General features: G+C 34.7%; 1 protein-coding gene across 1 annotated transcript in view; it reads right to left on the bottom strand.

The window, feature by feature from the left end:
• Positions 1–25,816, bottom strand: part of EYS (eyes shut homolog) — a 1,667,443-nt gene that overhangs the window by 1,131,296 nt on the left and 510,331 nt on the right. The window contains exon 17 of the mRNA XM_060030409.1: positions 7,197–7,342. Within this exon, the coding sequence (XP_059886392.1) occupies positions 7,197–7,342 (146 nt within the window). The remainder of the gene's footprint in view (positions 1–7,196; positions 7,343–25,816) is intronic.

Raw genomic sequence — 25,816 nt, 5'->3', positions numbered from 1 at the left:
AATGTTTGATAAAATTCACTTCTAAAGCCATCTGGTCCTGAACTTTTGTCTGTTGGAAAAATTTTAATCATGGTTTCAATTTCATTAGTTGTGATTGGTCTGTTCACATTTTCTGTTTCTTCCTGGTTCAGTCTTGGAAGCTTATACCTTTCTAAGAATTTGTCCATTTCTTATAGGTTGTCCATTTTATTGGCATAAAGTTGCTTATAGTAGTCTCTTATGATGCTGTGTATTTCTGCAGTGTCCATTGTAACTTCCCCTTTTTCATTTCTAAATTTATTGATTTGAGTCTTCTCCCTCTTTTTCTTGATGAGTCTGGCTAAAGGTTTATCAATTTTGTTTTATCTTCATGAAGAACCAGCTTTTGTTTTATTGATCTTTACTATTTTCTTTGTTTCTATTTCATTTATTTCTGCTCTGATATTTATGATTTCTTTCCTTCTACTAACTTTGGGTTTTGTTCGTTCTTCTTTGTCTAGTTCCTTTAGGTGTAAGGTTGGATTGTTTAATCAAGACAATATGGTACTGGCACAAAAACAGAAATATAGATCAACAGAATAGGAAAGAAAGGTCAGAGATAAATCCACACACTTATGGCCAGCTAATCTATGACAAAGGAGGCAGGGATATGCAGTGGAGAGAAGACAGTCTCTTCAATAAGTGGTGCTGGGAAAACTGGACAGCTACATGTAAAAGAAATAAATTAGAACACTCCCTAACACTATACTCAAAAATAAACTCAAAATGGATTAAAGACCTAAACGTAAGAGTGGACACTATAAAACTCTTAGAGGAAAACATAGGAAGAACAATCTTTGACATAAACCACAGAAATATCATTTTTGACCCATCTCCTAGAGTAATGGAAATAAAAACAAAAATAAACAAATGGGACCTAATGAAACTTAAAAGCTTTTGTACAGCAAAGGAAACTATAAACAAGACAAAAAGACAACCCTCAGACTGGGAGAAGATATTTACAAAACAATCAATGGACAAAGGATTAATCACAAAAATATATAAACAGCTCATGCAGCTCAATATTTAAGAAAACAAACAACCCAATCAAAAAATGGGCAGAAGACCTACATAGACATTTCACCAAAGAAGACATACAGGTGGTCCAGAAGCACATGAAAGGCTGCTTAACATCATTAATTATTAGAGAAATGCAAATCAAAACTACAATGAGGTATCACCTCACACCAGTTAGAATGGGCATCATCAAAAAATCTGCAAACAACAAATGCTGGAGAGGGTGTGGAGAAAAGGGAACACTCCTACACTGTTGGTGGGAATGTAAATTGATACAGCCACTATGGAGGACAGTGTTGAGGTTCCTGAAAAAACTAAAAATAGAATTACCATATGACCCAGCAATACCACTACTGGGCATATACCCAGAGAAAACCATAATTCAAAAAGACACATGCACCCCAATGTTTAATGAAGTACTATTTGCAATAGCCTGGTCATGGAAGCAACCTAAATCCCCACTGACAGATGAATAGATAAAGAAGATATGATACATATATACAATGGAATATTAATTAGCCATAAAATGGAAGGGAATTGGGTCATTTGTAGACACATGGATGGACCTGGAGACTGTCATACACAGTGAAGTAAGTCAGAAAGAGAAAAGCAAATATCATATATTAATGTATATATGTGGAATCTAGAAAAATGGTAGAGAGGAACCAGTTTCAAGGCAGAAATAGAGACACAAATGTAGAGAACAAATGTATAGACACCAAGGGGGGAAATCGGAGGGGGTATTGGTGGGATGAATTGGGAGACTCGGGTTCATATATATACACTAATATGTATAAAATAGATAACTAATAAGAACCTGCTGTATAAAAAATAAATAAATAAAACAAAATTTAAAAAGAAAAAAGGAAATCAAAGGTGACACAAACAGATGGTGAGACATACCATGTTCTTAGATTGGAAGAATCAGTATTGTGAAAATGACTATAGTATCCAAAGCAAACTACAGATTCAATGCAAGCCCTATCAAATTACCAATGGCATTTTTCACATTATTAGAACAAAAAAATTTACAATTTGTATGGAAAAACAAAGGACCTCGAATAATAAAACCAATCTTGAGAAAAAAAAAATGGAGCTGGAGGAATCAGACTCCCTGTCTTCAGACTATACTACAAAGCTACAGTAATCAAGACAGTATGGTACTGGCACAAAAACAGAAATATAGATCAATGGAACAGGATAGAAAGCCCAGAGATAAGCCCAGAGATTAGGTGACTTATGGTCACCTAATCTATGACAAAGGAGACCACAATATACAATGGAGCAAAGGCAGCCTCTTTAATAATTGGTGCTGGGAAAACTGGACAGCTACATGTAAAAAAATGAAATTAGAACACTCCCTAAATCAAACACAAAAATAAACTCGAAATTGATTAAACACCTAAATGTAAGCCCAGACAGTATAAAACTCTTAGAGAAAAACATAGGCAGAACACTCTTTGACATAAATCGCAACAAGATCTTTTTTGACCCACCTCTTAGAGTAATTAGAATAAAAACAAAAATAAAAATATGGGACCTAATTAAACTTAAAAGATTTTGCACAGCAAAGGAAACCATAAACAATACAAAAAGACAGCCCTCAGAGTGAGAGAAAATATTTGCAAATGAAGCAACTGACAAAGGATTAACCTCCAAAATATACAAACAACACAAGCAGTTCAATATCAAAAAACGAACAACCCAATCAAAAAATGGGTGGAAGACGTAAATAGACATTTCTCCAAAGGAGATAAACAGCCGGCTGACAAACACGTGAAAAATGCTCAACATTACTAATCATTAAAGAATGCAAATCAAAACTACAATGAGACCTCACTTCACACTGGTCAGAATGGCCGTCATCACAAAATCTACAAACAATAAATGCTGGAGAGTGTGTGTAGAAAAGGAAACCCTCTTGCACTGTTGGTGGGAATGTAAATTGATACAGATTTGACAATTCTGTTTAAAAAAAAGAAATGTAGTTTAATAAGCATATAAAAAGGGAAAGATTCAAAAATGAGATGAGAAAGAGGTTAATATCAATATTTATATGCTGGTAGTAGTGACATAGTATGGATGAAGGAATTTATGTTGCAGAAAATAATGTCAGGATGAATGTCCTTTAACGATAGGTGATAGAGGACAGAAGCAATTTACCAGTAGAAGGGATAACCACAGACAGGAACAGGGAAACCAGAGAAAAGCACAGTGTATGACTGCAGATCTCTGCAGGATGCTAGGTGTTAGTGGTAAGATAAAGAAGTTCTCTTCTGATCACTTTTACTTTCTCAGGAATATGAGAGACAAAGATTTAAACTGAAATTTAAATAGAGGGAAGATTGATGGGAATTTAAAAAGAGAAGAGAGAGCCAGAAATAATAAGCTAGGATGCTGGGAAACTGGATTGATTAGTGAGAAGCAGCATCTGTCAGAGGCACCAACGGCTTCCTTGAGGTCTGTGGTCAGAGAGTCAAAGTAAGAGCAACCAAGGTAGAGTGTGAGAGTCTGTGTGTGTGTGTGTGTGTGTGTATGTGTGTGTACACATACTTGTATTTTTTTCTCCTGTTCTATGCCACCCATGTGAATGAAAAGTATATGGGAGGTTGGGATTAACTTCAGGATAGAGGTGTTTTGATATGAGTGTTATGGAAGGAGACAGAGGCAGGATAATGCAAGTAAGGCAGTGGTTATAACTGTGAGCCATGGAATTAGGTTGGGCAAAAAGGAGATAAGGATCTGGTAGGAGGAAGAGGCAAAAATGAGGTTTGAATGTGGCATCAGTGAACAAGAATTCTTGAGAGAGCTTTGAGTTTCCTGCTCACCTCTTCAGCCAATGCCATGCTGTGCTGCTGCCACTGGCTGTAGCACATCTCTTAATGGTTCGATTATGTATAAAACATAAATATCTGTTATTAGGGAAATGTTCTCACCTTTATAGTTTATTAAGTACAATTTTGATTTTTGATATCTCTTAATCTATTTCTTTATCTATACACATATATATGTATCTACCAATATATAAATGGCATTTCAATCTTAATCCAAACCAGTTTTTTTCAAGGCCTTTTCTGATTGCTTTCTTTAAATTCACCTCCCCAACTCCTAACCTTATCCCAGCCCTTTATAATCTCTTTTCTACATAATTTTTCCCAATGGCAATTAATATATCTGCTCTATACCATGTTAAGTTATGATCTCTCTCAAATATATATATATTAAGGAGAGAGTAAATATGAATGAATTACTTTTTATGATCATAGCTTTCTAGAAGTATGAGAATTGAATCCTCCAACCCTTCCAGGAAACAGTTTAGCAGCTGCCAGTCTCTGATACACCTGGCCTGAAATGAAGGCTAAATCAACTCAGAATTGACTACATCTACAGAGACACTTTGGTTACATCAGTTACTGTGTAGTGATTTCAAGCTGAGGGGTCATAGCAGACCACCAAACCAGGTGTGAGACCCCCTTCACAATGGCCTATGAGTTGGGTATTTGTAAACTTCCAACAAATCTTTCTGAAATTAAGAAGAAAACTCATTTATTCCAATATGAGAAGCCTACACTACAGTTAATGAAAAAGCAAGCATAATTTTCTGAGTTCAAAATTCAAATTTTCCTTGGAAAACAGGCCACACAAAATCCAGTTTAGAGCTTGAAAGGAAGCCCATGGAATCATTATTCCTTAAGTGGCCTTCCCAAGAATCAGTTATACATATGTGCTATATGAATATGGGTTTATGTGAGCATCATCCCAAAAAAGCTTGAGACCCCAAAATAACTGAAAATACAGTGTTTCAGAACCCAATGAATCAATGAGAGGAAGTTGAAGATTTTTCATTAAAAATAAAAAGGGACATAATTTGACTCATCAATGATTTATAAAATGATATTTAGTTCAGTGATACACTTTACTATTTATATTTTATTAACTGTTCATCATTCATGAATATTTATGGAGCACATATGAGGTGAGGGCATTTCTCATCACCTCTGCTGGGCAGTGCTAATCTAACTCACTATAATCTGTCACCTGGACCATTTCCAAAGCTTTCTGATAGGCCTCTCTGCTTCTATTACTGAAACTCTCTACTTCATTCTCCACACAGGAGTCAGCATCATTTAATGAGCATGTAAATTAAAAACAAACAGAATGTAAAAATTAAACCTTTCATTTTCAATCTCACTCTGTCCTCAAATTACTGCTCCATTTCTTGTTTCCTTCTTTAAAAATAAAATATTCGTTTAATAAACTGTGTATTCATCTCAGCACTTTTCTCACATTTTCTCTTAAATCCACTTCAAACAGAATTTGGCACCCTCCACTCCAGCAAAACTGCTTCCTTGACAGTGTCACCAATGATGTTTGTATTGCTAATGCCAATGGTTAATACTTAGTCCCTATTTTACTTGACATAATAATATTTGACAACATTGATCACTCCCTCTACATGAAATAATTTACATGCCTTTCCAAACTCTATCTGTTCTTGTTTTTCCTCCTGTATCACTGACTGCTCTTTTAAATTTCCTTTGCGAGTTCTTCCTTCTCTCCTGGATCCCTAAATATCACAGTGCCTCTGGGCTCAGTCCTTGGTCCTCTTCTCTCTTCTATCCACACTCACTCCTTTGTGAGCCTACCCAGCACCACAGTTGTATATCTGAAGACCCCCACATGTATATTTCAATTGGAGACCACCTCATACAGCCAACTGTGAATTCAGCTTCTCCACTAGGGTGCCTAATTGGCAACTCAATCTTAGATTTTGAAACAATGCTAAGAACCATAGCTTGCAGTGAAATAGGTTGTGAAAAGAAAAGCAAAGAACACATTAATCCTTCAAATTTTAGGATGAATTTAAAGTATCAGAACAATGTGTTATATCAAGTAATTTTACAAAACATGTTTCTCAGTCGTATTCAGCTCCGTGTGTCATTTCTTATTTTAACAATGTTAGCGTGGTAGCAGCTGCAAAACAATAGCATGGGGAATGGTATTGCTAGTTGGATATGTGTGGTCCCAAGTACAAATCTCAATCATTTGGAAGATGAGGGGCAATCTGAAAGTTAGAAAAGATACTTTTATAGCTAGAATGTATTGCTTCTTATTTATGTAATAACAGCTGTAGACTGTAGTTCAATTTTTTTTTTTTTAATTTCAGCCAAGACTTCTGTGTCTGTAACAATTGTTACCAAGGTAACCTTTCCTGAAGTTATCATTATTCCCCAGGAAGATACCTGTATATATTTTCTTCAGGGGTCAGCTTCCTATTGCTTTTGACCACTTATTCACTGGAAATCCTTCTAGTTCTTTATCAGTTTTGCTTTTCAATATCATTTCTATTTGTCTAGTTTTTTGTTTTTTTGTTTTTTGCTTTTTACTCCTAAGAGCATAGAATCTAATATTAGATTCACTTAGCCAGCTTCTCTCAGGAAAGAAACACAAAAGATCCCAGTGGTGAAGAATTCAGGCATTAATAAATTATGATTTGAGATTTGAATATATTCTTGCTGGGCCCACATAATTAATATTGGTATGCCAAAACTATATAGCTTTTTGTATTTCATAAAAGCAAATTCTCAGCAGAAGTTTAGAGGGCTAATGTTCTTTCCTAAGTTCATTGATGACTTTTGCATTTATTTTTGGATAGAATTTATGTTGTGGAATGAATGATATTGAGGCAACTGGCTCCAAATTGTATTTTTCTCCTGGAACTTTAAATTCACAAGGGCTCCTGGATTGATTTCTAGCATATAAGTATGTTTAAAAGAGCTAAACTTACTCTTTATATTTTTTTAAAGTAACATTTGTGTAATGGATATAACAGTACTGTTTCTCTTAGATTATTCATACAACAATGCCTTTTCTGTATTACAAGCATATAAACATACTTTAGATAAACTTCAATTCAAAAAAGCATAAAAATGTAAAATACCTTGATGTATAATTCATATATTTCTTAATGTTTAGTTAATTTTAGATTAAAAAGCATAAATTTTGTTTTTACTAGTTTCTTTTACAAGAGACAAAGAGCCTCTTGACCCTCCTGCCCCACTTGCATGGAACAGGTTAGTTCAGGATTTGCAGAGTAGATATGAGGATGCCAGTTATTTACAACCAACATGTTGATACAGACAGAGCAGGTAGAAATTTACCTGAATAACCAGGAGCACAGAGGCAGATGTATCCACCTGTTCTTTTGACACAATTTTCTCCATCGGGACAACGTGAGATTTCACATTCATTTATATCCAGTTCACAGAAAGATCCGTGATACTCGGGTTCACAATTACATAGAAATCTAGAGAAAAAAAGAGAAATAATGTAACAACAAATAACATTTCATTATATACATAATTCATATATATATTAAATTTCAAACTTTCAACTAAACTTACAGAAATTGAAATATTTTTATTTAATTTTTTTCTTTGAAGAAAATACAATTCACCTATGTTGGTTTAAAACCTCGGGAGTTCCCCAAGTCAAATTATAAACTGACCCCATATAGAGAGAGCAAGAATAAACCAAAGAAAGAGGCAGACCACCCCAGATCAGTAGATGGCAGGTTTAATACATAAGGGAACTTAAGTTAGAGGCTTGTCTTGGGAGGTCACAAGATGAGTAGATCTCTGAACCTGCCCACCAGAATCTTAAGAGTTTATATAGACACCTTAAGGAGGATTAGTCGTGTACCATCCAGATGGTCTCAATAACACATTATCATCTCAAGGCTGTATCCTTGATGTGGTTCCTAGTATGGGAATGGTGGGAGGATGCACATATCAAGAATGGGGATGGAGTTAGGCGCCTCCCATTGCCCTGGTCCATCTCATGAGTCAACCAAAGGTCAAGTCCACTTGATGACCTCCTCCAACAATCTTCTAGATATTTTTCTCCTTAAAAGTTCTTTATTTGGGAGTGTTTTTTTAAAATGAATGTATTTGGGTAAAAAATTACTGGAATTTCATAGATATTATTGACCTTAATTCTGTACCTGTATTTCTTTTGTTATAGTATAAATATCACCTTTAACTATATTCTATGTTGAAAATTGAAAATTATTCTCTCCATGGATTGAATAACATTTTTTCCTGATACTAAAGTCCTTCTGCTTAATTTTTAAAAAATTATTTTAACAAAACAATTTCATTAGTGATTAATTATAGTAGCAGATGTTGCAGAAATTGAAGGTTATTCAATGATTAGATGTTGGGTTCAAAGTGTCATGAAATTAATGGGCAGAGGGACTCTCAAAAGCCTTGTCATTGAGAATGACTTCCAGAAACTTCATCTGACCCCCCTTTCAATGTCCAGCTGTCTCCTCTTTATCTTATGCATCAGTGTCTGATGACTCTGAGTTGCTGAGTTCAGATTTGCCCTCAACTCTTATTTGGAAGTGTTTCTTTGTTCTTATGAGCATTTACTTCTATTGAGTCAGATCCTGTCTCAATTGACTCTTGACTGCTTTCCTCTGTAGTCTAAGCTGTGGCAGCTACAGATATAAGTACATGTGGCAAGATCACTTTGAATTTATTCTCAGTCTCTTCTTGGATATTGTGCCCACCAAGTTTATGTTTAAACATCTAGTCAGTCTGTATCTGTTTGCCAGAAGGGAGAAGACCAATCCTCCTTAGATGAATTGTGACTAGTTTTAGTGTGTTGGTGGAATAGCATCAGTAAAAGCAACAACCAAATAATTGATGATAAAACAAATAAATAATGTTAAGAGGAAGAAACAAGTAATTTAGTCTTTCCTAATTTAACTTCTATATTCATAAAAATATTAATGAAAACATGCAACGAATTTCTATAGATAAAATTAAATTGAGAGAAAAGTGCACTTAGCAAAACAAGCTCTATATAGTTGCAATTCTCCCCCATCTTGTAGAAGCCTAGAAAAAAGCTTTATCAAATATCCTTTCAATGTTTTTTTTTCTTTCTTTTGGCTGCACCATGGCATACAGGATCTTAGTTCCCTGACCAGGGATCGAACCCATGCCCCCTGCAGTGGAAGCACAGAGTCTTAACCATTGGATGACCAGGGAAGTCCCTCAGTGTTTTTGAGACAGATTTTTATTCTGATTTTCTGAGGAAACCTCTTCCTAATTGTTTTGACATAATCATAATTTCAACAAAAATCATAACCACCAGAAATCTAATATATCCAAACTCCCCATTCACCACACATTAATTTACTGAATGCCAAACATTAGTCATATACCCACACCCAAGTGTAAATAAGCTTGGTTTTGCTTTTGAAAGTCTCATAGACAATTTAGGGACATGGACATGTAAACCAGGGCAGTAAAGATATGCCAATAAAGACAGGTGTACAATCCTATAAAAGCAGAGCTAACTTCTAGAGAAAGTGACAGAAAAGGTTTTACCAGTTAATCATAAAGAAAGAGTGGAATCTTTGAATGTGTTGGACAGAACGCATTAAAATTGCATGTCTAATGTCATGCTGGTATAAGAGAGTACTGTACTTCTCAAGAGCTCTCAACATGGTAGCAAAATGACTGTAACCACTTTTTTAGGGTAACGTTAATCCAGTTACTATAACTCCCTGAAGGTATGTTCAAATGGGGGAAATTTTCTCCATCTCCACTATCTCACTAATATCTTCCTATCCATAAAGAATCTTGTAAATGCTTTCTAAAATCAAGATATACTTGCTAATGATATTGTCCTTAATTGCTGTTGTGTGTTCTCAGTGAACCCATGATGATTCCAAGTGATCATAGAGTAGGCTGGAGCTGGGCACAGTGTTCTCAGGTGTGGCAGTAAAAGGTATGTCCAGGACATACATTTTTTCATACCGATAAACTTGAAAATGTTGTATTACTACAAAATACATAATATAATGACTTTAATTTCAATTTATACATTTGTTGCATGTACTTAGGACAGTTTTATCATATTTCCAAAAGTTGCAAAATCTACTTGGTAGTCTGAAATGTTGAATATTAGAAGTTATTTTAGGACATCTTTCTTCTCAAAGATAGATTTATAATAATGACCACTGACTTTCTCAATCTAATCTAAATAGCAATTTATTCATTAAACTTATAGAGCTTCCTCTCTTTCTGTCTCTCCTTTATTTCTCTCATTTTGAAAATGAAGAAATATCCATATCCCTTGTCTTTTGCCACCCAAATTTCATTTTCTGTGATTATAGAAAAGTTCCTGAGTGGTTTCATGATCAAATCAGTACTCTAGAATCTGGAGATTTCAACCAACTTAAAATAAGAGATGTTCTTCATTGATGGTTCTAACTGAATCATCTCTATATAATTTGCCAAATGGTACTTTTCTAACTCATCATTTATTCTACATTTACCAGATGACTTTTGACTGTTAGGAGGAGCTTTTCATTTTCTTTCATTCATTTATTCATTTGTTCATTTATTCAGTTATTGATTTGTAGCTATATGAATTCATGATTTTTATTTTATTCACTGTGTCAAATATATAACTATTATATTGATTTTGATACTCAGTTTGTGTGAGATTTGGATAGTGGGAACCTCTTCAAGCTGTCTCGAATCTTTTTGACCCATCTCCATCATTCTTTGAGCACTTGCTTACTTTCTAGCAAGATGTTCCAGGTTTGTCTTACATTTTTCCAGTCCTAGATGTGAAATCAGCCATTTCTCCTAGGAGTCCTGGCTCCTTTAAGTGAAGAGTGGTATTTAGAAGTCAAGATAATTTGTATGTGTATGTGTATGTGTGTGTGTGTGTGTATACACATATATGTGTGTCTGTATATGCATACATATATGTCCATATCTATATCTTTGTGTATGTGTGTATATATGTATATTATAAGCATGCATATTAATGCATGAATGCATACTAACACCCCATTTCTAATTTGACATAATAGGATTCATTTTAGTTTAGCCAATTTCTATGTCTAAAATCCTTTTTTATAACAATGAGAAATGTTGTTTTCATTATTTTAAACATATTATTATTTACTTCCTCCATCAGTTAATGTGAAAATTTTCATGTTCTTTGTCTTCCTATGGTGAAGATGTGGGATTTTTTTTTAATTGAAGTCTAATTGACTTAAAATTGTATATTAGTTTCAGGGATACAAAATAGTGATTCAATATTTAATATATAATAAAATGATCACAATGATAAGTCTAATTACCATCTGTCACCATACAAAGTTATTACAATATTATTGGTTATATTCCCTGTGCTGTACGTTACATCCCTGTGACTTATTTATTTTACAACTGGAATTTTGTACCTCTTAAACCCCTTTACCTGTTTTACTCATCCTCCCACCTCCCACCCAGCTGACAACGACCAATTTGTCCTTTCTGTCTGTGAGATATCACTTCACACCTTTCAGAATGGCTTTTAACAAAAAGACAAGAAATAACAAGTGTTGTCAAGGATATGGAGAAAAGTGAACACTTGTGCACTGTTGGTAGGAAGATAAATTGTTGCAGCTGCTATGGAAAACAGTATGGAGGTTTCTCAAAAAATAAAAAATAGAACGTCCATATGATCCAGAAATTCCCTTTCTAGGTACTTGCCCGAAGAAAATGAAAACACTAATTTGAAAAGATATCTGCACCCTAGTGTTCAAAAGAGCATAATTTACTATAACCAAGATATGGAAGCAACCTAAATGTCCATCAACAGATGAATGGATAAAGAAGATGTAGTATTTACACACAGTGGAATATTATTAAACCATAAAAAATGAAATGTTACCATTTGCAAAAACTTGGATGGACCTATAGGGTATTATGCTAAGTAAAATAAATCAGACAGAGAAAGACAAATTCCATATGATTTTACGTGTATGTGGAGTCTAAAAAACAAAACAAATGAACATACACAAGAAAACCCATAATAGTTTTTGTTTGTTTGTTTGTTTGTTTGTCTGTATGGTAGTTTTGAGAAGGTATGTCAAGATTAGATTTTCTTACCTACCCAGAATTATCCTTTGCTCATTTTTCAATTATAATTACCATCTAACGTTTAGCTTTGTGGATCCTTCTATAGTTTTTACTAAAACTTATATTCATTTATCACATCATATTAGGGCAAATTTCCATGAAGATCAAATCTTTATTCCAGAAAAGAGCTTCTACCTTGAATCTCTGTGTATAGTCTTTCCCAGGAAAATTAATGTATATATATGTACTCTCTTTCCCTCCTTCCCATTCTTCCCCCCACCTCCCTTTCTTTTTCTCTTTCCTCCCCACTCACCCCTACACCTCTCACTAGGAGAGGCAAGCACAGTGTTGAACACTCCCAATTTGTTCTCTCTGCACTTAACCTGGCCCTTCAGACACTTAGAAAATGAAAGTGCATGGTTGTGTCAAAGGATCCTCGACAGACATTTCCTCCTACTGGCTTCTAGCTAAAGGACCCTATCCCTTCAACACTTCCTTCTATTATTACCTGGGGAGGTTCCCATCCCTTCTTTATTCAGAACACATCTACCTAGGATGAGGGGAAAAAAAACAAAATTGAACCTTTTTATTAACATCTTAAGTGACCCATTTAATTTTATAATAGTTATTGTTCTATACTAAAAGTCTCTAAAACATTTCTTCTTTCTGATGAAACTTTAACCACTTTTAAAAGAATGCATATAGTAAACATATCCTACTTCAAAGAAACAATTAAGACCATGAAATATGTAATATATTATTTTTTCAAATTTTTCTTGATTTTTGAATTTTATTTTACTTTTTTTTACAGCAGGTTCTTATTAATTATCAATTTTATACATATTAGTGTATATATGTCAATCCCAATCTCCCAATTCCTCACACTACCACACCCCATCGCCACTTTCTCCCCTTGGGGTCCATATGTTTGTTCTCTAAATCTGTGTCTCTGTTTCTGCCCTGCAAACTGGTTCATCTGTATCACTTTTCTAGGTTCCACATATATGCGTTAACATACGATATTTGTTTTTCTCTTTCTGACTTACTTCACTCTGTATGACAGTTTCTAGATCCATCCACGTCTCTACAAATGACCCTAGATGTTCCAAATAAAAGATAAGACTTTTATTTCAAAAGTTTCAGTGGAATTAAATAGGTTGTCAAGGTTTTGAACATTTTTGTTTAAATTTCTTTTAATTTGGTAGTGATATTAAAATTTTTACTTATATTTTCAACGTACTTTTCCAATCACCAAAATGCATTTTAACAGGTGACTTCTGAAAAAGCTTCAATACATTAAAATAAAGTTGAGATTAAGAAGAGCAATTATAATTTACATGAGGCAATTTTTCCATGATGAAAACAGATGGAAAGATGCAAAATAATCACAGGGGCATAGAGCCCTAAGATGAACCTCTGCTTTACATTAGTCTTTTATGTTGTTTTTTTATCTTACTTCAGATGAGTAAAGAATTAATAAGTAGAGAAATTGTTTTTATGCTTCTAGAAAGCTGACTTATTTTAAAATATAGTGACTGTACTGATTAAATCATATTAAAAGATCCAAGACAAAGTATAAAGGATTCTTTTTTTAACATCTTTATTTGAGTATAATTGCTTTACAATGGTGTGTTAGTTTCTGCTGTAAAACAAAGTGAATCAGCTATGCTTATACATATAACCCCATATCTCCTCCCTCTTGCACCTCCTCCCACCATCCCTATCCCACCCCCCTAAGTGTTCACAAAGCACCGAGCTGCTCTCCCTGTGCTATGTGGCTGCTTCCCACTATCTATTTCACATTTGGTGGTGTATGTATGTCCAAGCCATGCTCTCACTTCGTCCTAGCTTACCCTTCCCACTCCCCGTGTCTTCAAGTCCATTCTCTATGTCTGTGCCTTTACTCCTGTCCTGCCCCTAGGTTCTTCATAAACATTTTTTTTAATTCCATATATATCTGTTAGCATATAGTATTTGTTTGTCTCTTTCTGACTTACTTCAATCTGTATAACAGACCCTAGGTCCATCCACCTCACAACAAATAACTCAGTTTCTTTTCTCTTTATGGCTGAGTAATATTCCATTGTATATATGTGCCATATCTTCTTTATCCATTCATCTGTCAATGGACATTTAGGTTGCTTCCCTGTCCTGGCTATTGTAAATAGAGCTGAAATGAACATTGCAGTACATGACTCCTTTTGGATTATGGTTTTCTCAGGGTATATGCCCAGTAGTGGGATTTCTGGGTCATATGGTAGTCCTATTTTTAGCTTTTTAAGGAACCTCCATACTGTTCTCCATAGCAGTTGTATCAATTTACATTCCCACCAACAGTGCAACAGAGTTCCCTTTTCTCCACACCCTCTCCAGCATTTATTGTTTGTAGATATTTTGATGATGGCCATTCTAATTGGTGTGAGGTGATACCACATTTTAGTTTTGATTTGCATTTCTCTAATGATTAGTGACGTTGAGCATTCTTTCATGTGTTTGTTGGGAATCTGTATATGTTCTTTAGAGAAGTGTCTATTTAGGTCTTGTGATCATTTTTGGATTATATTGTTTGTTTTTATTTTATATTGAACTGCATGAGCTGCTTGTAAAATTTGGTGATTAATCCTTTGTCAGTTGCTTCATTTGCAAATATTTTCTCCCAGTCTGAGGGTTGTCTTTTCATCTTGTTTACGTTTTCCATGGCTGTGCAAAAGCTTTTAAGTTACATTAGGTCCCATTTGTTTATTTTTGTTTTTATTTCCATTTCTCCAGGAGGTGGGTCAAAAAGGATCTTGCTGTGATTTATGTCATAGAGTGTTCTGCTTACGTTTTCCTCTAAGAGTTTTATAGTGTCTGCCCTTATAGTTAGGTCTTTAATTCATTTCGAGTTTACTTTTGTGTATGGTGTTAGGGAGTGTTCTAATTTCATTCTTTTACAGGTAGCTATCCTGTTTTCCCAGCAACAATTATTGAAGAGGCTGTCTTTCCTTCATTGTATATTCTTGCCACCTTTATCAAAAATAAGGTGACCTATGTACATGGGTTTATCTCTGGGCCCTCAATCCTGTTCCAGTGACCTATTTTCTGTTTTGTGCTGGTACCATACTGTCTGGATTACTGTAGCTTTATAGTAGAGTCATAAGTCTGGGAGCCTGATTCATCCAGCTCCAGTTTTCTTTCTCAAGATTTCTTTGGCTATTTGGGGCCTTTTGTGTTTCCATACACATTGTGAAATTTTAGCCAGACTCATCAAGAGAAAAAGGGAGAAGACTCAAATCAATAGAATTAGAAATGAAAAAGGAGAAGTAAAAACTGACACTGCAGAAATAAAAAGGATCATGAGAGATTACTACAAGCAACTATATGCCAATAAAATGGACAACCTGTAAGAAATGGACACATTCTTAGAAAAAGCACAATCTTCTGAGACTGACCAGGAAGAAATAGAAAATATAAACAGACCAATCCCAAGCACTGAAATTGAGACTGTGATTAAAAATATTCCAACAAACAAAAGCCCAGGACCAGATGGCTTCACAGGTGAATTCTATTAAATATTTAGAGAAGAGTTAACGCCTATCCTTCTCAAACTCTTCCAAAATATAACAGAGGGAGGAATACTCCCAAACTCATTCTATGAGGCTACCATCACCCTGATACCAAAACCAGACAAAGATGTCACAAGGAAAGAAAACTACAGGCCAATATCACTGAAGAACATACATGTAAAAATCCTCAAAAACATACTAGCAAACAAATCCAACAGCACATTGAAAGGAGCATACACCATGATCAAGTGGGGTTTATCCCAGGAGTGCAAGGATTCTTCAATATACGGAGATCAATCAATGTGATACCCCATCTTAACAAATTGAAGGAGAAAAAACATGAATTTCTCAATAGATGCAGAGAAATCTTTTGACAAAATCCAACACCCTTTTATGATAAAAACCCTCCAGAAAGCAGGCATAGAGGGAACTTACCTCAACATAATAAAGGCCATATATGACAAATCCACAGTCACCATCATTCTCAATGGTGAAATACTGAAACCATTTCCACTAAGATCAGGGAAAAGACAAGGTTGCCCATTCTCACCACTATTATTCCACAAAGTTTTGGAAGTTTTAGCCACAGCAATCAGAGAAGAAAAAGAAATAAAAGGAATCTAATTCAGAAAAGAAGTAAAGCTGTCACTGTTTGCAGATGGCATGATACTATACACAGAGAATCCTAAAGATGCTACCAGAAAACTACTAGAGCTAATCAATGAATTTGGTAAAGTAGCAGGATACAAAATTAATGCACAGAAATCTCTAGCATTCCTATACACTAGTGATGGAAAATATGAAAAATAAATTAAGGAAACACTCCCATTTACCATTGCAACAAAAAGAATAAAATACCTAGGAATAAACCTACCTAAGGAGACAAAAGACCTGTATGCAGAAGACAATAAGACACTGATGAAAGAAATTAAATATGATACAAACAGATGGAGAGATAAACCATGTTCTTGGATTGGAAGTATCAACACTGACAAAATGACTATACTACACAAAGTTATCTACAGATTCAACGCAATCCCTGTCAAACTACCAGTGGCATTTTTCACAGAAGTATAGAGTTTTTAATGAGAGTTTTGATTTAAAAGTATTTTTGTAGTATTAAGATTTGACCTATATATATATATCAATAGATTATTTTATATGAAACCTACAGTCAAATCCAAAAATGAAACTATAAAATGTTGCTGGTGAAACTTTACTCTAAGAACTTCTTAGCCTGTGTTATAACAATTGAAATTTTGTGAGAATTTATAATACATTTTAATGCAATTTATTCCTTTTTCTTGTAACACTAAACCAGCATTCCTGAGCAACTCTTCTTTGTATGTAATGGCATTTGTTAATCAAATAATTATTAATATTTTCTATTTGAAAAATGAATAAAGAGTCCTGTATTAAAATTTTATGAAGTTAAACACTCTAATATTTTTTAAAAAATAACCATTTATAAAATATGATATAAATCTTACTCTCTGTTCTTTAATAAGTTTTCATTTTTTAAGAGATACAGGCATGTTTAAGTATACAAGCATATGTAATAAAAAGTAAAAACAGTAGTTTGAACATTTGCACATAGAAAAATATCAAACTTAATATTAATCTAAGAGGATATTGAATACTCTATGATATGCATAGTTTACTTTTAATGTTTCAATTTATCTACATCTTTAAGATGCTGTATTTTAAGGTGTTGTACATTCTGTGTACCTCAAACAAAATGAAAAGAAGGAAAGTATGCATATGGATTGTTCTTCTCTCTGCAATTTTTTGGAAGAGTTCGAGAAGGATGGGTGTTACCTCTTCTCTAAATGTTTGATAGAATTCTTCTGTGAAGCCATCTGGTCCTAGGCTTTTGTTTGTTGGAACATTTTTAATCACAGTCTCAATTTCAGTACTTGTGATTGGTCTGTTCATATTTTCCATTTCTTCCTGGTTCAGTCTTGGAAGGTTTTGCTTTTCTAAGAATGTGTCCATTTCTTCCTGGTTGTCTATTTTATTGGCATATAGTTGCTTGTAGTAATATCTCATGATCCTTTTTATTTCTGCAGTGTCAGTTTTTACTTCTTTTTCATTTCTAATTCTATTTATTTGAGTCTTCTGTTTTCTACCTAATATATTTTCTCCACAGAGTAATTATCTTTAAAATAGTCTTTTATGTCATTATTATAATTTTAGTATAAAAGGTCAGAGATTTAATCTGAAACAATGGTGCTATGGCAAAGTATTCAGTTGACTAGAAGTCATTCAGCTTAATAACTGGTTTCTAGGTAAAAATTTATAGAAAAATGTACACATTTTGATCTGTATTTAAATGCACCTTAACCAATCATTTTCAACTTTATAACAGTAAAGCACTGTTAAAATCATGAACATCACACACCATAAAAGAATAGTGATAATGATTTTGTTATAATAACAGCAGCCAGCATTTGAAAAAAATTATTCTTCTGTATTCTTTGAATGGAGCTGTCACTATTACTCTAATTATTCTGGTGAATTCTCTATTTAGCTATACTTTTTCAGTAGGTTGGCATTATTGTTACTGACCTAAGTGAACTGATGAGTATAGCTTAAAAGGACATTATCTCTATGGAATATCAAACATAAATTATCAAGTGTCAAAAATGTCAATTCCAGTATCCAGTTTTGCAATGACTTTGTATATGAATTGGGGCTGTCATCTACATGCTGTCATAGCTCAAGGAATTCGCCTTTAAATGATGTCATCAAGTATTAACTGTTTCAGACCTCAGATCCAATAACCAAGAGGAAGGAAGAGATTAAAAAATATGGAGGTAATCATGAAGTGTTTTGCAATAAATATCATTTTCAACATGTTTCTTGTTATAGTGTCTATAGTTTAATTCAATTTATACTAAATATACAGATACAAAAATTGGTTTTAAGTGAGTTGTTAGATTATTTCAATTTTTTAAAATATCGTTATTGGAGTATAATTGCTTTACAATGGTGTGTTAGTTTATGCTTTATAACAAAGTGAATCAGTTATACATATACGTATGTCCCCATATCTCCTCCCTCATGTGTCTCCCTCCCACCCACCCACATCCCACCCCTCTAGGTGATCACAAAGCACCAAGCTGGTCTCCCTGTACTATGCGGCTGCTTCCCACTAGGTATCTGTTTTACTTTTGTTAGTGTATATATGTCCACACCAATCTCTCACTTTGTCCAAGCTTACCATTCGCACTCCCCATATCCTCAAGTCTATTCTCTAGTAGGTCTGCATTTTCATTCCCGTCTTGCCCCTAGGTTCTTCTGACCATTTTTTTTCTTTTTCTTTTTTTTTTTAGATTCTATATAAATGTGTTAGCATATGGCATTTGTTTTTCTCTTTCTGACTTACTGTATTCTGTATGACAGTCTGTAGGTCCATCCACCTCACTACAAATAACTCAGTTTCGTTCCTTTTTATGGCTGAGTAATATTCCATTATATATATATATATATATATATATATATATATATATATATATATATATATATATATATATGCCACATCTTCTTTATCCATTCATCTGTTGATGGACACTTAGGTTGATTCCATGTCCTGGCTATTGTAAGTAGAGCTGCAATGATCATTTTGGTATATGACTCTTTTTGAATCAATGGTTGCCTTAGGGTATATGCCCAATAGTGGGATTGCTGGGTCATATGGTAGTTCTAATTTTAGTTTTTTAAGGAACCTCCATTCTGTTCTCCATAGTGGCTGTATCAATTTACATTCCCACCAACAGTGCAACAGAGTTCCTTTTCTCCACACCCTCTCCAGCATTTATTGTTTGTAGATATTTTGATGATGGCCATTCTGACCAGTGTGAGATGATATCTCATTGTAGTTTTGATTTGCATTTCTCTAATGATTAATGATGTTGAGCATTCTTTCATGTGTTGGTTGGCAATCTTTATATCTTCTTTGGAGAAATGTCTATTTAGGTCTTCTGCCCATTTTTGGATTGGGATTTTTGTTTTTCTGATATTGAGCTGCATGAATTGCTTGTATATTTTAGGAGATTAATCCTTTGTCAGTTGCTTCATTTGCACATATTTTCTTCCTGTCTGAGGGTTGTCTTTTCGTCTTGTTTATGGTTTCCTTTGCTGTGCAAAAGTTTTTATGTTTCATTAGGTCGCATTTGTTTATTTTTGTTTTTATTTCCATTTCTCTAGGAGGTGGGTCAAAAAGGATCTTGCTGTGATTTATATCATAGAGTGTTCTGCCTATGTTTTCCTCTAAGAGTTTGGTGGTATCTGGCCTTATATTTAGGTCATTAATCCATTATGAGTTTTTTTTTGTGTATAGTGTTTGTGTAGGAGTATGTTGTGTAGGTGTTGTAATTTCATTCTTTTACATGAAACTGTCCAGTTTTTCCCAGCACCATTTATTGAAGAGGCTGTCTTTTCTCCACTGTATATTCTTGCCTCCTTTATCAAAGATAAGTTGACCACATGTGCATGGGTTTATCTCTGGGCTTTCTATCCTGTTCCATTGATCTATATTTCTGTTTTTGTGCCAGTACCATACTGTCTTGATTACTGTAGCTTTGTAGTATAGCCTGAAGTTAAAGAGCCTGATTCCTCCAGCTCCATTTTTCTTTCTCAAGATTGCTTTGGGTATTCGGGGTCTTTTGTGTTTCAATATAAATTGTGAAATTTTTTGTTTTACTTCTGTGAAAAATGCCAGTGATAGTTTGATAGGGATTGCCTTGAATCTGTTGGTTGCTTTGGGTAGTAGAGTCATTTTCACAGTGTTGATTCTTCCAATCCAAGAACATGGTATATCTCTCCATCTGTTTGTATCATCTTTAATTTCTTTCATCAGTGTCTTATAATTTTCTGCATACAGGTCTTTTGTCTCCTTAGGTAGGTTTATTCCTAGATATTTTATTATTTTTGTTGCAATGGTAATTGGGAGTGTTTTCTTGATTTCACATTCAGATTTTTCAACATTAGTGTGTAGGAATGCAAGAGATTTCTGTGCATTAATTTTGTATCCTGCTACTTTACCAAATTCATTGTCACTTCTAGACAAATTTACTTCTGGTTTTAATGAAATCCCAATCAAAATCCCAGCAAGTTATTTTGTGGATTTTGACAAACTGAACCCAAAATTTTTATGGAAATGCAAAAGACCCAGTATAGCCCACACAATATTGTAGAAAGAAAAAAAAAAAGTCGGAGGACTGACACTATTCAACTTGGAGACTTACTATAAACCTCTGGTAATCAAGACCACATGGTATTATTAAATAACAGATAAATAGACCAATGGAACAGAGTAGAGAGCTTAGAAGTAGAGTCCAATAGATACTGTCAACTCATCTTTGACAAAGGGGAGGAAGGCAATACAATGGAGAAAAGATGGTCTCTTCAATAAATGGTGCTGGATAAACTGGACGTCCACATACAAAAAACAAACAAACAAACAAAACCCAATCTAGACAGAGGCATTATACTCTTCATAAAAATTAACTCAAAATGGATCACATACTTATTGCAAATGAAAAATTATAAAACACCTCAAAGGTAATGAAAGAGAAAACCTTGATTTCCTTGGGTAACGAAAGAAAAATATCTAGATGATATTGGGTTTGGTTATTTTGTAGATATGACACCAGAGGCATGATCTATGAGAGAAAGAACTGATAAGCTTGTCTTCATTAAAGTTTTATAAAATCTGCTCTGTGAAAGACAATGTCAAGAGGATTACCTGACAAGCCACAACCTGGAAGAGTGTATTTGCAAAAGACATGTCTAGTAAAGGACTGCCATCCAAAATATACAAAGAACTCTTAAAACTCAACAATAAGAAGACAAATAACCCAATTTAAAAATAGGCCAATGACCTTAACCAACCTCAACAAAGAAGACATAATGAGGTCAAAGAAGCAATGAAAAGATGCTCCACATATGTCATCAGGGAAATGCAAATCAAAACAACAGTGAGATGCCACTACACACCTATTAGAGTGGCCAAAATCCAGAGCACTGACAACACCAAATGTTTGTGAGAATGTGAAGAAACAGAAGGTCTCATCCACTGTTGGTAGAAATGAAAACTGGAATAGTCACTTTGGAAGACAGCTTGGCAGGTTCTTACAATTTTTTTTACTAAACAATATGTTGCATGTATTATTCTGATATTTTTTTCTTCCATTCAATCATATTTTCAATAAATATTTAAGTAATATATATTATTAGGTAGTTAATTCATACTAAATAATTATATAGTTTTCTTTTATTGTTATATTACATTTTTGTTTACTTAGAATATCTCTAAATTTTCATCACCATAAACATATCACAACTGTGTAACCTTGTACATATCTCCTTGTACCTGTATTTAAGATTTCTCTAAGGCATATACCTATCCATAACTTTATGATACTTTTCCCAACATAGCTCTTTATCCTCCCATGAGCAGTGGATTAGATTCGCCTTGGAAAGACAAAACATCTCACTTTGTTTCAGTTTTCCTAATTATCTGTTGACTGTTTGTTTATTTCTTTACCCTTTGAATTGCTTGTGTGTGCTCTTTGCCCATGTTTTTTTCATATCCTCTCACAGATTTCAGTCAATGCTTAGTGCTCAGTTTTCTATGGCTCCTACTCAGGTATTACAGAAAGCTTGTTGCCTCAAACTCAGGCTAAAGCAAGCTTGTTAGGCCCTGCCCAATTACACACTGAAAAGATAAAAGGGTGCTGTGTTGATGGCATTTTTTTAAAATAGAATTTATTTTGTAGATTAGTTTAAAGTTCACAGCAAAATTAAGCAGAAAGTAGAGTTCCCACATAGCCCGTAACTGCATACATGCAAAACTTCACCCACTGTCAACACTGCCCCCTCCTAGCAGAGTGGGACATTTATTATAAATAATGAACCCAATATTATCACTCAAGTCCATAGTTCACATTAACTTAGTCTCCATAGCTTTGCCTTTTCCAGAACGTTATGTAGTTGGAATAATAATAAATGTAAACTATTTTAGATTGGCTTCTCTTATTCAGTAATACACATTTAAGATTCCTCTGTGAGTTTTCATAGCTTGACAGCTCGTTTCTTTTTAGTACTAATACCCCATTGTCAGGATGTACCACAGTTTATTTATACATTCATTTACTGATGGACATTTTGGCTGCTTCCAAGTTTTGACAATTATGAATAAAACCACTATATAAACATCTGTTAGTAGTTTTTTGAGTGGAATATAAGTTTCAACAAATACCAAGTAGTGTGATTGGTGGATCATACTGTAAATTTTGTAAGAAACTGCTAAACTGTCTCCCAAAGTGGCTGCCATTTCATTTTTAAGCAGAGGGAAATTGTCTTGGGGTTTCAAATATCTCCTATTTGTTACACTATCATCCTCAAAGGATGTCTCTGAATAGAGCCAGGCCTTAGGCTGGGGCACCTTTATTTCCTTCCCTAACTTTCTGACCTCTGGGGGGGATCTCTGGAAAAAGATGCTGGCACTGGGCAGTGCACCACTAATCTGGTGATCAAAAGCTATATTCAGAAAGCTCCAATATCTATTTCATGTCTGAAGAGGCTGTATTTCAATCACAGCTCAGTCAGAATATTGTATTGGCAGCAGTTTTTCCTAATCATGTGTTGAGCTTGAGGATTAATATGCACAAAAGCTCTTTAGTGATCTGTATGTTGGACTGTTACCTTGTTCACCAGTAGTAGTTGGTTATTTTCCATCAAGATTTTTAGGATTTTCTCGGTTTTGGAAACACTTTGCTGTCATCAGATAGATTGAAGGGTCAATATCAACCCTGTAAATGAACTCATCATTCTTGTGTTCATGAACCCACCACATGGTTCTCTTTCAAGCAGAAGGCATTTTGAGTGGCTTCCTTCCGTTTCTCTTTGAGATCTTATTCTGGAATTGGGAAAGTGGTCTTCCAGAGCCATGTAATGAATTCATATGGAAAACCTTCATTTAGACTTGTAAGTTATTTTGGTTCTAGTATACATTTGATCCTGGTCTCTGCCTCAGAGCTATCTCTCAGGCCTCATGCGGGGCAAATTGGAAATGCCAGGCAGCTGATACCTCACGCTTCAGTCTGCAAATAGTAGACATATTTTCCAAGTACTAATTTTTGCTTCTGTTTAGTTGATAGCATTTTTTATCTTAGTTCTTTACCACTTTTTCTGGTCAGAGCTTTACCATAGGAAGAGAGCTTATTTGCCCCACACATTCAGGCTTGGCCATGAGTCTTTCTTTGGACAGTGATCTATAGGTAAAGAAGAAGGATGCTATTTCTGAGCCCAGGGCTTAAGAGACTTTGCATGTTTCTGCTCGTTCTCTTGAATCTCTGCCACTTCATGAGAAGAACATGCCAGTCCAAAGAGGATGAAAGACACTTGGAGTGGAGCTTTTCAACTGACATAACAGACTTGCAAACACACCTCCCCCATCAGCTGTATTACACAGAAACCTGGGTGAACCCATTGTATATTAGCTAAGCTTTAGAAGACCACAGATATTAAAATAATAAATGATTGTTATTTTTAACCACTGAGTTTTCAGTTTTTGGCTAAACAACAGCAGCAAACAACCTGTATAGTAATTTTGAAGGAGTTCATACCTCTGTAGAGAGAGGATAGACATGGCTCAGAACTATAAATCTCTGAATTCACTTTAACCTCCCTACTGGAAGAGGCAACAGGGACAGGCTCCCCTGTGACTTAGGGAATATGCACTTCTCAGCATACAAGCCTTCCTTTAAATACTTCTGAAAGAGTTGACTTATAAACTGTTGCCAGTTTTCCCCTGCCTCTTCCAAGCATTTCTCATTGGTTTCAGATCATAAAAAGAGTTAGATTGATGAGAGATGGAAACATTTAGCTAGAAACAGATAGCCTTATGCCTTGAAAGAATTGCATAAAACCCCAGAAATCTGTATTGTCACAAAATTGGGGAGAATGTGTGGGATTGGATCTAAGGTGATCAGACCAAGGGAGAATAAATATGACTTAAATGAGCTGAATTTATTGATATGGATGGAGAGAAAAGATTTAAGATGCTAATATTGGGTGTGGTGTCAGATAGGCTGTCTGATCAAAAACAGAGCTTAATTCCAGTTTAGGTCAGTAAGGTAGAAGTACCAGAGTTCATAGGCTCATTGTTAATGGAAATGTCTGAATGTATCAATTATCTGTAAGCTGCCCAGGTACCTCTTACTTTCTATCCCCACAGGATATGGAAGGGCATTTCTCCACTCACAAGACTGAAATAGGGTGGGTAAGGGTCACTACTCTTTCAGTGAGCTTTGTGGTGATAGCCCTTTAAAGACTGGAGGGGACAATGTGGCTTGCTGCAGGGAAGCTAGGGTCCCTGGTATGAATGAGAATAATGGGATCCAAGAATAATGGGATGAAGCCTGTTAGATAGGCTTGACTACCAGATACAACAATGAGCAAATAACCGTATAAATCAGAGAAACAGAATGATGATCAACAGATAGATTCACAGATACTCTGGGCAATGGCTAGTTGGTGATGACTTTCTAGAAATGAAACATGAGGACAGAATGCTATGATGCTACTTTATGTATATATAGAATGAAATATATGGATCTGCAGGGCAGAAATGTAATTCCAGTTGTCTTTGTTGGGATTCCTAGGTGCTTACATAATTTCAAACCTAAGCTATGTCACAGATGCATTCCCTCAACTGAAGGACGCCCCTTTGCATTAGGATCTTGTGATATAGTCACAGATGTTCCCTATATCATCCTAAAGCCTTCTTCAGAGGGAGCTGAGACCTTTTATTCGTATGACTATTCAATGATGAAATTAAAATGTTCACACTTTTAGGAGTCATTGAGTTCAGCTCCCTCTGAACTTATACTTATTTTTGAAATACCACTACTTCACCTATAGGAGTAAAAGATTATTCAGATCTGCTAGATGGGTAATAAATCTGTCTTGTTTTGTTTTATTTTGTTTTGTTTTTCACCACAGTCCCAGAATGTACAGTGTAGTTAATATATTTAATAATAGAATTTTCATATTGGAATAGAGCTATTATGGAGGAAAGTCCAATTGGAAGATCTTGTAATGTTCCTTCAGACTTATCAAGATTTTAAACTGAAAGCAATTCTGTATCCCTATCGGGCTTGTAGTAATTAGTGTTCCCTTGAAAGTCTTGAGAGTTGCAGGATTGGATTCAAGCATGGCCCTATCTACTTCACCAGATTGGACAGTGCAAGGCCAGAGGGCCATAGAAATAATGGAAGATTATCAGAAACTTTAGCA

This window comes from Delphinus delphis, chromosome 14 (genome assembly GCF_949987515.2).
Source record: "Delphinus delphis chromosome 14, mDelDel1.2, whole genome shotgun sequence".
NCBI lineage: Eukaryota > Metazoa > Chordata > Mammalia > Artiodactyla > Delphinidae > Delphinus > Delphinus delphis.
The sequence above is the reverse complement of the archived record's forward strand: the minus strand, read 5'-3'. Positions and strand labels throughout refer to the sequence as shown.